This window comes from Miscanthus floridulus, chromosome 6, assembly GCF_019320115.1.
Source record: "Miscanthus floridulus cultivar M001 chromosome 6, ASM1932011v1, whole genome shotgun sequence".
Lineage (NCBI taxonomy): Eukaryota > Viridiplantae > Streptophyta > Magnoliopsida > Poales > Poaceae > Miscanthus > Miscanthus floridulus.
Genome location: NC_089585.1, coordinates 31,136,902 through 31,153,623, shown reverse-complemented (window position 1 = coordinate 31,153,623; position 16,722 = coordinate 31,136,902). Strand labels below are relative to the sequence as shown.

At 44.2% G+C, this 16,722-nt stretch overlaps 1 protein-coding gene and 1 pseudogene across 1 annotated transcript; one reads left to right on the top strand and one right to left on the bottom strand.

Moving 5' to 3' along the window:
• Positions 1–351: 351 nt before the first annotated feature.
• LOC136458012 (uncharacterized) lies at positions 352–3,471 on the bottom strand. Its single transcript, XM_066458019.1, has 4 exons — positions 3,036–3,471; positions 2,735–2,917; positions 1,318–1,559; positions 352–724 (listed from the first exon to the last, which is right to left on the bottom strand). The coding sequence occupies exons 1-4, from the start codon at positions 3,339–3,341 to the stop codon at positions 478–480; spliced, it is 978 nt and encodes a 325-aa protein (XP_066314116.1). The 5' UTR covers positions 3,342–3,471; the 3' UTR covers positions 352–477.
• A 1,329-nt stretch (positions 3,472–4,800) lies between these two features.
• LOC136460450 (cytochrome P450 76M5-like) lies at positions 4,801–6,388 on the top strand (annotated as a pseudogene).
• Positions 6,389–16,722: the final 10,334 nt, after the last annotated feature.

Genomic DNA, 16,722 nt, shown 5'->3' with positions numbered 1-16,722 from the left:
TAATTTATGTATTTTACATGTTCTGCAACACTATTTCAATAGTACTTTCTGTTAGTTTATGTATTTTACCTGTTCTGTAACACTATTTTAGCAGTAATTTTTCAGTGAACGAACAGTGCTTTTCTGTCACAATATTTTAGCATAAGTATCAATATAAGCCAAATTTCAGCCAAACGAAAAAGGGTTGTATTTTGGCCGTGTCGATTGGGACCGGCAGAGGGTGGGCGGGTGAACCAGCCAGTTGCGTTGAAAGAAGTCCTCCCTCAAACCAAACACATGTTAAAACTTCAATCAACCACATGTTAAAACTTCTATGGCATTAACACTCTGTGAGAAGTGAAGATCTTCAAATTCTGATCAGAGACACAGACGAATTTTATTTGGATCATATTTGTATGGTGACACTCGCAACCGCATTTGACATAAAAATAGCTCAGAAGCATATAATCGCTCCTTGAGGGATCTTTCTTGTACATATCAGAACTTGCTAAAGAACTCGCAGATGTGATCAGAGACCTCGTTAGGCTTCTCCTGGTTGATGAAGTGGCTCACTCCCTCCATAACAACCACGTCCTCTAGATTTGGCACGCTTGCCTTGAAGCCACCCTTGTGAATGTAGTCTGGTACCCCTGGGGCGTTGTATGTAATGTCTAGGTCCCCAACAATGAATTTCGACGGAACTTTTATCTGAGCTCCAGTCCATGGTGCAGAAAGCTCCCAACTCCTGCATGAACACAACATGGATCTCGTGAGACCTTACAAATGCCTCTGTTAGCTCTGAATAAAGCCTTTGTACATAAAGATTGAATTTATATTGGCTGGCACCAACTATCTATCATTAACCCCTCTCATTTTCAAACATTACACTAGCTCTGCCTCAGAAAACTTGAGATTCTAGTTATCCTATCAAACTATCTTACATTTGACCAAGTCTAAGACAGTATTTATATTACCAAATAAGTATGACACGGAATATGTTTTCATATTATACCTACTAGGTGTTATAAATGTTGACAATCTTCTCTATAAGATTGATCAAACTTAAAATGATTTGCTTCACACGAAGCTAAAACGACCCCTCACCCACACACACCCAAACCCCGCCAAAAAAGTGTAAATTAAAATCAAATCAACTTGGGACATTTGAAAGAATAAACAACAGTAAAATCATAAAGGTATGCACTACAGAATATCAAATAAATAGCATTCGTCCAATCAAACGTGAACTGAGTTTCAGTTATCCCATGGCAAATAAAAACGGGAAATAAAGAAGTAAACTGCAAAATCAAAATTGTTAACTGGCCATAAGACACATACCTGTGTATGCATCTGTAGTAGTTAAATCCTCCAGTAAAGCCTGTTTTTGCAAATTTTTCTGCATAGTAAGAAATATCTTCCTCTGATAGCCATGGAGGACAAGTTCCATCTGAATCCAGAGAGTCAAAGAAGCTCTTGTCCTTAGGTAGAATTAGAGCAGCTGGCTTGCGCATGCCGAATGTTTTCTTAAACACAGACTTGATGTCATACAAAGCGAATTCAGCTTCAGCAACACCAGGTTCCTGTATGCATTCTTATGTAATTCAAATGCGCAGTATTTTTCAAAAAAGAAAAAAAAAACATGTCTAAAGGGACATTGATATGCCCAAAATATATCATAATATAGAATTAAAATAGCTAGTTCCACACAACCGCACTATGGTAATGCGACAAAGTAGATGATTTCAAGACAGTGACATCCAAGAATTGTTATTGCCCTTGAAAATTTAAATCAACTAAAATTAGTAAGACAGTATGAATAGTTAGTTAAGTTTTACATCTCTAAAAGACCTGGTGCTGCATGCTGATGTTCATCATAGAGGTCCAAAGAAGGCTTGATATTTCCAGTAAACAATGCTTTTATATGGACCCTTGCACAAAACTGTTTTTTTCTCCTCGAACACGTAGAAGAGCTGTGTATCATTATATTAGAAGAAACCTTGCATATAACTGTTACTGTGTTGATATTAATTTGTTGTAAGGAAAAAGAAATCACGGGAGTAAGTATTCAAGTTTCTATAAAAAATGATCTGCTAACAACCTCTCAATTGAGTCTAAGGGCTGTACTTCATTTTTTAAATCAAAAGTTCCAATTAGCATTTATTTCGTCACCCTTATCTATCGGCAACTGTGATACTCCTAGCTGTTATTGGCCACTCCCGGTATTATCTGTGCGGCGGTGCCAAATCCGATCCTTCCTCAGTGATTTTAACAGCTAGGAGAATCAAATTAAGGCACCAAGTAATCATTCCAGCATCTATCCAACCAATCTGCCAAATTAGGCCCCGTTTGGCCGGGCTCCGGCTCCGGCCTGTCGGCCGCCCAGCGGGCGACACCCGGTTACTGTTCATCGGAGCCGTTTTTCCTCTCTTCTCCTTTCCCCTTTCACTGACACAACCGGAGCCGGAGAAGCTCGTTTTTCTGGCTCCACAGCGCCGGCCTCTGGACACCTGTCGGCCGCCCAGCAGCCGACACCTTGCCACAGTGCAGAAGCCGAAGCCCGCGGGAGCCCGGTCAAACGGGGCCTTAAACGAGTCAACGAGAATAATGCCAAACGCACGAACGAATGGTTATCTGGGCAGAGGACGGAACATGATTACTTATCATAAATAAGACCATTGATTGATCCTGCCTGGCCCATAGGAGACTGCAGTAGCAGTATGCAATGGGGATGGAGCAGAGTACTCCACTTGTTTACCTGGAAGCGGCACATGTAGTAGTCTTCGCCGCAGACAGCCCTGATGGCCTGGAGCGGGCTCATCTCCGGCCGCCGCGGGTGGTACACGACGCTGAGGTTCACGAGCGCCCGCACCAGGTCCGGTCGGAGCAGACACAGCTGCCACGCCACGATGGCGCCCCAATCGTGCCCCACCACGAACACCTGCAGCGAGAAGATAACCCGATCAAAAAGAAAGAGAGAAAAAAAAAAAGTCAACGTCGCGTTTCTGCTTCGCAGCTTGGTGCAGTGCAACGAATCGAACGGATTGCTGCAGTAAAACCTGGGGCTGGCCGAGGTCGGAGATGAGCGCGACGAGGTCCCCGACGACATGGAAGGTGGTGTAGCTGGACGCGTCGGGCGGGGAGTCGGAGTCGCCGTAGCCGCGGAGGTCCGGGGCCACGGCGCGGTAGCCGCGCGCCGCCAGGGCGGCCATCTGGTTGCGCCAGCCGTACCAGAGGTCCGGGAAGCCGTGAAGGAGCAGCACCACGGGGGCGCCGCCCTCCTCGGGCCCAGCCTCCGCCACGTGCAGGCGCACTCCGTTCGCCTCCACCGTCCGGTGCCGCACCCCCTCCACCGTGGCCGCCATCTCTTGTCTGCTCCGCGTGCTCACCAAGGCGGGACTGGCTCGGGCAGCTGCTAGTCTGCTACCCGTCACGCACGCGCAAGCCACCTGCTTTTGTAGAGGGGCCCGCCGGCTGCTGGCTTTGGAAGCGCAGCCGGGGCTGGCCTGTTTGGTTCACAGCGTGGCCTGGGGGTGCTCGTCCAGGCAGCTCGATCCGGCCGCCAGGCGCTCAAAATCGACGGCCTGGGGAGCTGCCTGGCCCAGGCGCCTTCACCAGGGTCGGAACCAAACAGGCCTCGGGCGTGCGAGGCGGCCGAGCGGATGGTGTCACAGGGAAACTCCCTGGCGGGAGTGCGCCTTCGAAGGAGAGAGACACCATTTCATTTACATGTATTCCTGTGTGTCTATGATGAGTGGGGCCAATGGCCAGCCATCGTGTGTAATAAGGAGTGGGCTGTAAACTGAAACCCCCATTGCAATTCACAGAAAACAAAAACGGCAAGAGGGACCTGACCTCTGCTCGTCCTTCCATCTCTGTGCCTACTTGGTGACCTCACGTGGACACGAATGCCGGCGGCCAAGGGGTGTGATAGATGGGCGGCGCATGCGAAACAGAGAGTAGAGTTTATGCTGATTCGTGGAGAGTTTTCTGGCGGATAGCGCTAGGTCGTAGGCGGCAAGACGGCGAGGGCTTGGCAGTTTTCGGGGTTTCCCTAAGGAGGCTAGGACTAGACGGGTGTCGCTGCTCTCGATTTCCTCATTATCGTGGAGACGCGGACTACACCTGATGTAGCATAATAGTAGGTGACCATCCGCCTATAAATTTGGATGTATGAACATCTAAATTAGTCGATATTTATATCCACTAAAATGTTAATATAAACATATGTGTTTGTGTTACATTCTAATATTCCTTTTTGTTATTTTTCTTTCAATTCCATATATGTATTCGAAAAGATATTAGTATCTGATATTATTTGTTCTAAAAATAACAAAGTACCTACTCAAACAATTTAAAAGATATTAGTATCTGATATTATTTGTTCTAAAAAGAACAAAGTACCTGCTCAAACAATTTAAAACTTATATATCTAACTAATTACTAATATTAGTTATATTAATTTTAATATTACAAATGATATTCATCATATGAACTATTTAAAAGTTATCTACATGGATAATGACATTATGTTATTTTTAACATTACTAATGATAAATAAAGGTTAGTTTAATCAATTTTAATATGGAATTAGGGATTATCATATTATTTAAAATGCTTTACTTTATTTACTATTAATAATAGTATTTTATATATTTTATTGATTAGTTGATATATTTAATTGATGAAATATTTATTGACAAATATGTTATTTTTTATGAGTTGTCTTTATCTATAGGGACCCATCCTGTAGGTGGGGGCGGCCGCCCCAGCTACTGGCTGTCGAGCCTCAGAGACCTCACTATTTTTTTCCCCTTTGAATCCATGGCCGGTGATGATTTTTGTTACTTGCTTGAAGAAGTGGCGGCGGCGACAGCGTCTGTTCCAGCCGATTGGAGGAGAAAGCCTCCTCCTGGGCTTGCTGTTGACGTAGGCGGTAATGGGATGTTTATGGGCCAAGCAAATTAAGATAAGTAGACAGTGAATAGTCCAATTAGCTGGTAGCCCAGTTAGCTCTAGCCCAGCATAGAAGGGGCAGATAGCATAGTCACCTCGCAGGCACGGATACGAGGCGCACCTAAGGCTGGACGAAAAATTCAGAGATCTTAGCTCGCTCGGCTCGTGGCCGGCTCGAACCGAGCCGAGATTTTAGCTCGTTAGCTATAACAAAACAATTCGAGCTAGCTCGTAAGCCGCTCACGAGCAAAACGAGTCACGTTTCTAGAGAAAAAAGTAACAGAATTTATATTAGTTTTTGTATTATTGTCTATCACTTTACAAATGGTTGATGACCGATCTAGACCTTAAAAACTTAGGATTATTATGACTTTGTTGTTTCATTTTGAGTAAATTGCACGGTCGGTCCTTAAAATATTGGGCTAATTTCGTCTGGATCCACAAACTATGAAATCGCACTCTTAGCTCCCCAATCTACTTAATTCGGTCCATATAGGTTCTAAACAGCACAGGCGGTGTTAAGCCATCGACGTGGCTGCCCACGTACGCACGAACCGCTTCACGTAGCAAGGACACGTCTGGTTGCTGTGTGCGCTGATCGCCGTGCCGCTCCTCTACTACCTGACCAACATGCATACTACGACCACGCTCCGGCAGTAGCAGCACCCGACGACGGCTGTCGCCGGGCCCTAGGCCGCTCCCGCTCGTCGGCAACCTCCTCGACTTGCGCGGCGGCAACGGCAACTTCCACCACGCGCTGGCGCGCCTCACGCGCGTCCACGGCCCCGTCATGCGCCTCAAGCTCGGGCTCACCACAGCCGTGGTCATCTCCTCGCGCGACGTGGCAAGGGAGGCGTTCACGCGGCACGACCGAGGTCTCTCCACGCGCGCCGTCCCGGACATGGCCCGCGCGGCCGGGTTCTCCGAGCGGTCCATGATCTGGCTGCCCGCGTCGGACCCACGGTGGAAGGCCCTGCGCGGCGTCACTGCCGCGCAAGCCTTCTCCCCACGCAGCCTCGCCGCGGCGCGCGGCGTCTGGGAGCGCAAGGTGCGGGACTTGGTGGGCTACTTTCGCCGGCGGTCCGGGTCCGGGCAGGAGGTGGTGGAGGACGTCGGCCAGGCCGTGTATGGCGGCGTGCTCAACCTCGTGTCCAGCGCCCTGTTCTCCATCGACGTGGTCGACGACGTGGGCGCCGAGTCGGCGCGAGGGCTGCGGGAGCTCGTGGAAGAGATCGTCGACGCGATCGCGAGGCCCAACGTGTCGGACCTCGTCCCTTTCCTTGCCCTGCTCGACCTGCAAGGATGGCGGCGTTGGATGGCACGACCCTTTCGCAACGTCTTTCGGATCTTGGATGGCATAATCGACAGGCGGTTGTCCGAGTCCGACGACGACGACGTGTCCCCTGCTGCTTCCTGCTCCAGCACCTCCGGGGTGTACCAGATGCAAGGGTTGTAGGCGGCGACGGCGGCGTTGATGGCGTTTGCTGCTTTCGCCGACGCCCTAGGGTTGGGCCTGGGGTTGGTGGCGGCCACGGTCGCCGCGGACTGCCCGAACCCGGCGACCTTGACGTGGAGGGGCGAGTCACCGTGCCGCGTCCTGACGAGCACGTTGGACTGGTTCAGGTCGCCGTGGTAGATCTTCCTCGAGTGCAGGTACTCCATGCCGCGCGCGATCTGCAGCATCAATCCTCGAGTGCAGGTACTCCATGACGACGATGGCGAGCGAGAAGGGCACCGGCCGCTTGGCGCTGTTCACCTCCTTGACGTGGCTGGCCAGGTCCTTGGTCATGAGCTGGTCCATGACGAGGAAGAACTCGCGCTTGTCCTCGTCGTGGAAGCAGTACCGGCAGTGCGCCACGAAGGTGAGCAGCGCGGCCTTAGTGCCCAGGGCGTCGGCGCCGACGAAGTGCTTCACCGCGAAGGCCTCCCCCATCCACTGCACCCCCTTGAGGTTGCCCACCAGCCGCCTCCGGACGTGGAAGTCGCCCTTCAGGCGCACGGACGCCGGGTGTTGGTAAATGGAGTCACTTTCAGAGTGACGACCGTGGCGCACTGCCGGTACTGCTCTACTACAGTATATTAGTTTTAGCTCGTTAGCTATAAGAGCACCCCTAGTGTAACGGGTGTGCCTAAAATGGGCTCCACTGCTGAAATGACTCGCTGTGGTATTGAGCCCATAGTGTATCGACCCAACTTGAGCCTATAGCCGGACCCACGCAGAAAGAAAAAAAAAGCGACGGACATTTCTTCGCTGTGGTATTGTGTCATGTGTCAGTGTGATATATTTTTTTATTGCAAAGGAAGCGGGTTCGATGTATTGAACCTAGGTCTCCATCAACACCCTCCCACAGTGTATCGTACCGGATCCTTTGTTTGCATTAAATGCATAGACTCAGCTTCGACACCCACACTGCGGGTGCTCTAAGCACCCGCAGTGGAGGGTCTTAGGCCGGGTCGATGCACATCAAACCAACATCTATACACTGCAGCATCAGTTCTATATAGACCCAGCGTCCATCCATCGAACCGGCTCCCATGAAATAAAATACTCTTTTCTTTCCTATCATCTTCTCTCTCTAGATGAGACAGGTACCTGCTGAGTCCGGTGGGTGGCCGGGTGTAAGCGTGAAAAGGTGGGGCTACCGATATTTTAATATACTATGGGCTCGCTTAAAAATACAACCCCCAGTTCTATACATTGTGACCAAATTAATAGGGAACATCACATCTTTTTATAGACACAGGATTGATTCTATACACTGCGGATGCTCTAACGAAACAACTCGAGCCTCGTAAGCCGCTCACGAGCAAAACAAGCCACGTTTCCGAAGAAAAAAGTAGCAGAATTTATATTAGTTTTTGTATTACTTCTTGTGTTTTACTTTACAAATGGTTAATGACTAGTCTAGACCCTAAAAACTTAGGATTATTATGACTTTTTTGTTTTATTTTTAAGTGGATGTATGGATACTTATGGACGCATTTTGTATGGTATGAAGTATGGACCATGGATGTATGGTGCAATACTATAGTATATTATTATACTTTATATATGTTAGCACATATCAATTTTTTTTTTCGATTTAAGACTTCTGGATGTGTTATTTTTGTATTATTACTACTCTCAAGTTTTAAATAAAAGCAAATATTATATTTGGTGTATTTTTTTTTGTACTTGGCTCGCGAGCTTAACGAGCCAGCTCGAACTCGTAAACGAGCCGAGTCGAGCTGATCTTTTGGCTCATTAAGATAATAAGGCTCGTTACTCAACGAGCCAGAACTAGGCGAGCTGAGCTGGCCGGTTATCCGGCCCTAGCGCACCCCGTCCTCTGTTCTTGTCGTGCTCGGATAGCGTTTCTCTCCACGGAATATTGAGCGAGCGCTTGGGCGCATGGCTAGGAGACGTGGCCGACTGGTGACGCCTCGAATCGGAGTTCCGGTGGCTTGATTTCTCAAACCCGAGCCTCTTGATCTACCGTCGATGGAGCATGGGTATATTCATAACATTCATCATGTTCTTTTGATGGATTTTTAATGGTTTTGTGAAAAACAAAAGTTATTTTTAATTTTAGAGGCACTACTCCGTATTACCTAAAAACTGTTGTTTGCTCACTATTTTACTATAATTTGTGCGATTGCATGTGTGTGTTGTTTTTTCACATCTTAAGTTTAATCCCTATTTGTATAATGATTCAGTTCTTGTAAAACAATCAATGAATCAAATAGATATTTGCAGCGGCGGATCCAGGAAATATTTCAGGGGGCTGAACAACACTGTTGCTCGATCTTAAGTCTCAGCCCCCCTACACTATAGAACTTTGGTTAAAAATTCATGGGGGTCCACAAAGGGTTCCACTGCTCCGGTATGGGTAGGGGGGCTCGAGCCATCCCCCCGCCCCACCGTCGGATCCGTCCCTGGATATTTGTTGTTATGAACGACGTATAGGAATATGAAGTAAAGAATCAAACCACAGAGGAGACACACGATTTAACGTGGAAAACCCCTCCGATGTGAAGGGGAAAAACCACGGGCACCAGCCAGCAACAATCTCACTATCTCAAGAGTTTTGGGTTACACGCCTATAGCGGCTTACAAGAGAATCAAGTCTCCACGAAACCCTAGCAAGGGTATATATACGCTCCGGCCCAAGCCTCCGGCGACGGGCCTCCGCTTCGCTCCGTCAGAAGCCTGGCCTATATCCTGGAGTGAATTTGGAACAACTCCAACAAACTCCACCTTGAGACAAATTCATCTTGTATCATAAATCAACCCTTCATCCTGAACATAACAAAGATAGAAAACCACTGGTGCCAACAATAGTCTCTTGGACTATCCAATTAAACCAACTAAGCTTGAGCACAGCTCAAACTTAGCAACAGGAACAGGCTTTGTCATCATATCAGCAGGATTATCATGAGTACTAATTTTGCATACCTTCAGCTTACCTTCTTCAATCACATCACGCACAAAATGATACTTGATATCTATGTGCTTAGTTCTCTCATGGAACATCTGATCTTTAGTGAGGTAAATTGCACTTTGACTGTCACAGTGCAAACTTATGCAAGATTCAACTCCACAAAGCTCAGCGTACAAACCTTTCAGCCAAATTAATTCTTTGCACGCTTCACAAATAGCCATATATTCTGCTTCAGTAGTAGACAAAGCAACAACTGACTGTAAAGTAGCCCTCCAACTCACAGCACAACTGCCAACAGTAAACACATAACCTGTAAGTGATCTTCGCCTGTCTAGATCAGCAGCATAATCAGAATCCACATAGCCAATAAGACCCTTATCAGTTCTTCCAAACTTTAAACAGGAATCTGCTGTGCCTCTGAGGTACCTAAAAATCCACTGAACTGCCCTCCAATGTTCTTTGCCAGGATTAGACATATATCTACTAACAAGACTCATAGCATATGACAAATCTGGACGAGAGCAAACCATGGCATACATCAAAGACCCAACAGCACTAGAATAAGGAACCCTTGACATGTATTCAATCTCTGCATTTGTACTAGGACACTGAGCAGCTGACAACTTAAAGTGAGGTGCAATAGGGGTACTAACAGCCTTAGCATTTTGCATGTTGAAACGCTGAAGAACTTTCTTGATATAATTTTGTTGACTAAGAAATAGCAAACCAGATTTTCTGTCTCTACTAATTTCCATACCAAGAATTTTCTTAGCACTACCAAGATCTTTCATATCAAAACCACTACTCAATAGCTTCTTTAACTTAGTGATTTCAATCTTACTCTTGGCAGCAATCAGCATATCATCAACATATAACAGCAAATATATAGGTGATCCATTAACATGCTTGATGTAAACACAGCTATCATACTTAGATCTTTTAAAACTGTGTGCTAACATAAATGAATCAAACCTCTTGTTCCACTGACGAGGGGACTGTTTCAAACCATACAAGGATCTCTTCAACTTGCACACATATTTTTCCTTGCCGGGCACTATGAACCCTTCTGGTTGGTCCATGTATATGTCCTCCTCAAGCTCTCCATGCAAAAACGCAGTCTTCACATCTAACTGCTCAAGCTCAAGATCATGTGAAGCAACAATACTAAGGAAAGTACGAATTGAACTGTGTTTTACCACTGGAGAGAACACATCATTGTAGTCAACACCCGGAATTTGACTGTAGCCTTTAGCAACTAACCTTGCCTTATACTTTGGAGGCTCGCTTGGAGATAAACCCTTCTTTCGCTTGAAGATCCATTTGCAGCTGATGGTCTTCTTATTCTTAGGCAAAGGTACAATCTCCCATGTACTGTTCTTCTCAAGAGACTGCATCTCCTCATGCATAGCAGAAATCCAATTCTCAGTATCACCACAACGAATAGCTTCTTTATAGGTTGCTGGCTCATGAACATTCTCCACCTGTTCAGCACAACTCAAAGCATAGTAAGACAAATTACACTCTTCAATAAGACGCTTAGAAGGTGCAATTGTCCTTTTTGACTTGCGTTGAGCAATAGGTAAATCCTCCTCTAACTGCAAAATAGGAGGAGTTTGCTGAACATCATCATGAGCATCATCCTCAGCAACATCATTATCATGGTCACCATGCTCATCAATAGGCTCCACCTGCACACCTGTATCATCATCAACATGCTCCACCTGCATGCGCATACGCTGCAGCTCTTTTTCTGGAACATGATCTGAGGGCAAACTGTCAGTAAACATCACAGATTCATTGAAAACAACACTCCTGCTCATAAAAGTCTTTCTTGTTTCAGGATTCCACAATTTATAGCCTTTGACTCCCGAACTATAACCAAGGAAAAGACACTTAACAGCTCTAGGCTCTAATTTTCCATTATCAACATGAGCATAAGCAGTGCATCCAAAAACTTTCAACTGTGAATAATCAGCAGGCGTACCAGACCATACCTCAATGGGAGTTCTTTTATTTAGTGGAATAGAAGGCGACCTGTTTATCAAGTAACAGGTAGTATTAGCAGCTTCAGCCCAAAAATGCTTGCTCATCCTGGCATTAGACAGCATGCAACGGGCCTTAGATATGATGGTTCTGTTCATGCGTTCGGCCACACCATTCTGTTGTGGAGTATGGGGTATGGTGTGATGCCTAACAATGCCTTCCGATCTGCAATAATCATTAAATTCACGTGAACAAAATTCTCCACCATTATCAGTACGAAGCAATTTTACCTTCCTTTCAGTTTGCCTTTCTATCATTACTTTCCAGTCCTTAAAAGCAGCAAAAGTATCATCTTTCTGTTTCAGAAAATAAGGCCAAACCCTTCTAGAGTAATCATCAATAATTGTAAGCATGTAACGAGCACCACCAAGTGAGGACTTACGGGAAGGACCCCATAAATCAGCATGAACATAATCAAGAGTACCTTTAGTGGTGTGAACAGAAGTGTTGAAATGTACCCTTTTATGCTTCCCGAAAATACAATGCTCACAAAACTTTATTTTACTCGAAGTGCAGCCATCCAGCAGGTTTCTCCTCATCAATTCTGCCATACCATGGTGACTCATATGTCCCAAACGCATATGCCAAAGGTTAGTTTTACTAGGTTCATCATTAGTAATAGCAGCAACAGCGGAATCAGAACCAGGTAAAGTACACCCTCTAAGGACATATAACTTTGCAGAATTAAGATCACCTTTCAAGCAAACAAGAGAACCTTTTGATACCTTCAGAACGCCATCTGAACCGGAATATTTGTAACCTTCTGCATCAAGCGTGCTCAATGAGATAAGATTTCTGGACATCCCTGGTATATACCTGACGTTTTTCAGCGTGCGTGTCATGCCATCATCAGTCTTGATCTGAACTGATACAATCCCCACAATGTCACACGGGTTATCATCTCCCATCCGCACAACATCCCGTTTCTGCACAGACTTATACGAGCTAAACCAATTTCTGTTAGTGCAAATATGAAATGAACATGCGGAATCGAGAATCCATTCATCATGACCAGCAACACAACCAGCAAATACTACCAGACAATCTCCAGAATCATCATCAGACGCAGCAGCAGCAACAGAGACCTTACCAGCCGACTTGTTTTTCCTCTTCTCCTTATTATGTACTTTTCTGCAATCCTCAACATTATGATTTGTCAGCTTGCAATAAACACAGAACTTTTTATTACCATGCGGCTTGGACTTTGAACGGCCTCTCCTTTCGTAGTTCTTTCTACCATCATTGCCATCATTGGAGGATCTGTTTTCAGTTCTGCCTCTCACATGCAAAGCATCGCCCTTGGAGGACGACGTCCCGTCATTCTGCACCATGCCTCTCATCTTCTCCCTAGACTGGAGAGCCTCGTAAACTTCCTTTAGGGTTAGTTCATCACGGCTCAAAAGTATGGTGTCACGAAAATTTGCATACGAATTTGGCAAAGAACATAGCAGCAAAAGACCTAAGTCCTCATCATCATACTTCACCTCCATCGACACTAGGTCGGCGACGATCTTCTTGAATTCAGCGATGTGGCTCATCACTGAATCCTCCTCCTTCATCTTCAGGGTGAACAGCTTCATCTTCATCTGCATCTTACTGGTTAGATCCTTGGACATACAGATCGATTCCAGTTTCAGCCATAGTTCTGCAGCAGTTTTCTCTTTCAGACACTCCTGCAAAATATCATTATGAAGATGCAACTGAATTAGGGCGAGCGCCTTCTGATCCTTGCGGATCTCTTCTGGAGTCCACTCGGCCTTCCTCTTTCCGAAACTATCCAGCGCCTCATCATAGTCATGAGTCTGCGCCAGAATCCCCCACATCTTGACTTGCCATAGCGAGAACCGCGTGTCGTAGTTCAGCAGCGGAAGATCGAACTTCATCGACGTCGTCATGAACCCTAACAGCAACCAAAGCTCTGGTACCACTTGTTATGAACGACGTATAGGAATATGAAGTAAAGAATCAAACCACAGAGGAGACACACGATTTAACGTGGAAAACCCCTCCGATGTGAAGGGGAAAAACCACGGGCACCAGCCAGCAACAATCTCACTATCTCAAGAGTTTTGGGTTACACGCCTATGGCGGCTTACAAGAGAATCAAGTCTCCACGAAACCCTAGCAAGGGTATATATACCGTACCGTACCGCGGGGGGCTCCGCCCCCCGCACCCCCCGAACACAGGGGCGAGACCCGATGGGCCGGCTTCAGACTCCGCTACGCTCCGGCCCAAGCCTCCGGCGACGGGCCTCCGCTTCGCTCCGTCAGAAGCCTGGCCTATATCCTGGAGTGAATTTGGAACAACTCCAACATTTGTTACCTTCAAAATCAAGTAGATATCTGAATGTGAGTCCAGATTCAAACTTTCTGTCTTTATCCTTATCCGATAACATTCATAATTGTTTTTGAATTCAAATTAAAATATTGTAAATAGTGATATTCAATTCGATTGATTCCATTCAAATCTGATCTGAATCCATCCCTACTGCCCATGCCACGACCAAGGCAACTATGCGGCAGTGAGTGACCGTCGGGCCATGCTCCGACAAAGCTATGCATGATTCAATTCAATAACTCAATTGTATAATTTCTAGACACATACTCCCTCTATCCCAAAAAAAAAGAAACTTCTATTGCTGATCCAAGTCAAACTATTTCCTGACTAAATTTATAAAAAAATAGTATCACCAATTATGATTATAAATAGATATATTATGAAAATATTTCATGATGAATCTATAATGATACTTATTTAATATCATAAATATTTATATATTTTATATAAATATACTTGATTAAACTGAAGATTATCTGATTTAATACTGTAGGTAAAAGTGACAGAGGGAGCATGTGGTAGTATACTAATTTGCATTTTGCAACAGATAAGGAGCATATAATATCGTCGCTGACTGTCGCTACTGACCACTATTTCTTTTTTTTTTTTAATCTCACCGACCACTATTTCAGTAGAGCGTCAGCCGGAGCCGCCGAGCCGGTCCAGCTGACCGCTTTCCTGGTGGGCCACGACCAGATCGTGTCATGTTTTCATGGGCCTCCGTTGGCAGACGGCCGGTACTGTGACAATTGAAAATGGCCGTATTTAGCTTCCCTGGTTATTCTAAACTTTCAAAAACAAATCTGAACAATAACCATTTTTAGTAATGGAATAGGAAAAAGAAAATGATTGAATTAGTATCTAACCTTCTTTTTCCCCCAAAATCTTACTCTTCTCTTCCAAACTATAGGCTATTTTAACTTTGTTCTAAATCAAATGTCTCTAAATTTAACTAAATTATTTTTTTTAAAACTATTAAAATCTACAAGTTCAATAGGTGCACTATAAAAATATATAATTTAATAAAACTACTTTAGTGTGGTAGACGTTGTTTTATTTATTTTTATATAAATTTGGTTAAATTAGAATAGAGTAGACACTAGAATAGCAAAAGCAAAATTAATATGGGATCAGAACAAAGAATCGGCGTCATGGCAAATCTATGTGGAGTGGATGACGCTGGATCAGGTGGCTTTGTGGCGTACAGATGATTTTGTAGGATGACCAGCCAATTGTTTTTTTTTTGGGTTCACTCGTTCTTTCAAACTTTCAAAAAGCAAATATTAACAATAATAATGGAATAATAAGAACATGAAACAACCAAACGGAGGAGGAGGTATCTAACTATTCTTCTCCTCCTATGTACCCGCTTTAGTCTAAAAATGTTGGTTACCTTAGTTTCATTTTAAGTCTAACTTTTCTACTCCTCCTTACAATTCTAGGTATAGAACAAGTTAAATTTTCATAAATTTGATTGAGTTTATAAAAAATAGTATCAATACTTGTGTCTTCAAATAGATTTATTATAAAAAATATATATATTCTATAGTTATGCTAATGATACTTATTTAGTACTATAGATGTTAGTAATTTTTTTATGGATTTGGTGAAACTTAAAATTGTTTGACTCAATGAAAAGCGAGAAATGCATTTTTTCGGGGACGAAGAGAGTAAGTTTAGTCACAATTTTTTTTAAAAAAATATATGTTAACATCTAAAATTTCAAATAAGTGTACTGTCAGGATATATTTCATGAATGAAAAATAATAAAACTAATTTGATGTTGTAGATACTTAATAAAAAATAAATCCACCTATAACTTGGAACGAAACAGAGTAGACCTAGAATGTCAAAAGCAAAATTAATAATATATGGTACAAGAACAAAGCGCCAACGTCACGACAATCTATCTGAAGGAGCCTACGAAGGTGGATCAGGTGGCGTGTGCGGGGTAAAGCTGATCGGCGTAAGCAGTTTGTTCCAGCTGTGCATCTTTTACCAGATTCATCTTTACTACTAGAAAGCCAGGCGCGGCCTTGCTGCCCCAAGCAAGATTGGCCCAGTTTTTGATCGGCCGACATATAATATACTCCCTTCATACTAAAAAATAAAATTATTTTGGACAGTGACACCATCTCTAAAGTATAACTTTGACTTCTTATTTTTATAAAAATATTTATTAAAAAGTGATATATGTATATTTTTATGAAACTATTTTTCAAGACAAATCTATTCATATGGTTTTCATATTTTCAAACTCAACAAATTTAAAGTTATTCATGATTTATATTCTCAATGTTTAACCCAAGCCTTGTCCAAAATGACTTTATTTTTCAGTACGGAGGGAGTAAGATTTTTTAATAATATATATGGGCCCTGATGTACCATATAAAGTATATTTGTAACTTTTCTATAGCGTATTGGATCCTGCAGCTAGAATACAGTGTTTGAAGCACATAATAAACAGAAATAGTCACAAAGGCGGAACATTGTTAATCGCTAAAATGAACTTACAGTATATTGAAGAGGTAGTATATATATTCACATTGTCGATGTGTAGATTGAAAGTTGAATGAGCTTTACATGAAATAAAACAGAACAGGCTTAGGAGGTGCTGCAGTGGAGAAGCAGAGCTGTCCGACGTCCACGTGTAGCTCCAGGCGCTTGCTATTGAGGTTTGATGGTCTTGTACTAGTGGATCGAGTTGCCGGACATTCGCTCTCCTGTGTTGCTGGTGTTGCGAGCATGCTTGGGATTTCAGAAGTCGAAAGGACTACGATGATTTCTTCTAGTGCTTCTTGGACATGGTCTTTGTGTCGTTTTTGGGGGGCCTTAGCTGTCCACACATTTATGACCCCATTTAGAAAGCAAACCTCTCCCAACTATTCTTCTTCAAAGTTCAAAGAGACAAACGCAGCTGACAAAAGGAAATACAAGTTGAGAGTGCGGCAGACCATGCCCACTTAAGTCTTGAATTCTACTATAGAG

What these genes read in the sequence shown, in the direction of transcription:
- LOC136458012 (XM_066458019.1), bottom strand. Translation starts at nt 3,341, where the DNA reads ATGGCGGCCACGGTGGAGGGGGTGCGGCACCGGACGGTGGAGGCGAAC. An exon ending in ACTACATGTGCCGCTTCCAG is followed by an intron (nt 1,560 to 2,734) that starts GTAAACAAGTGG and finishes GAATGCATACAG; the next exon opens with GAACCTGGTGTTGCTGAAGC. An exon ending in TACTACAGATGCATACACAG is followed by an intron (nt 725 to 1,317) that starts GTATGTGTCTTA and finishes GTGTTCATGCAG; the next exon opens with GAGTTGGGAGCTTTCTGCAC.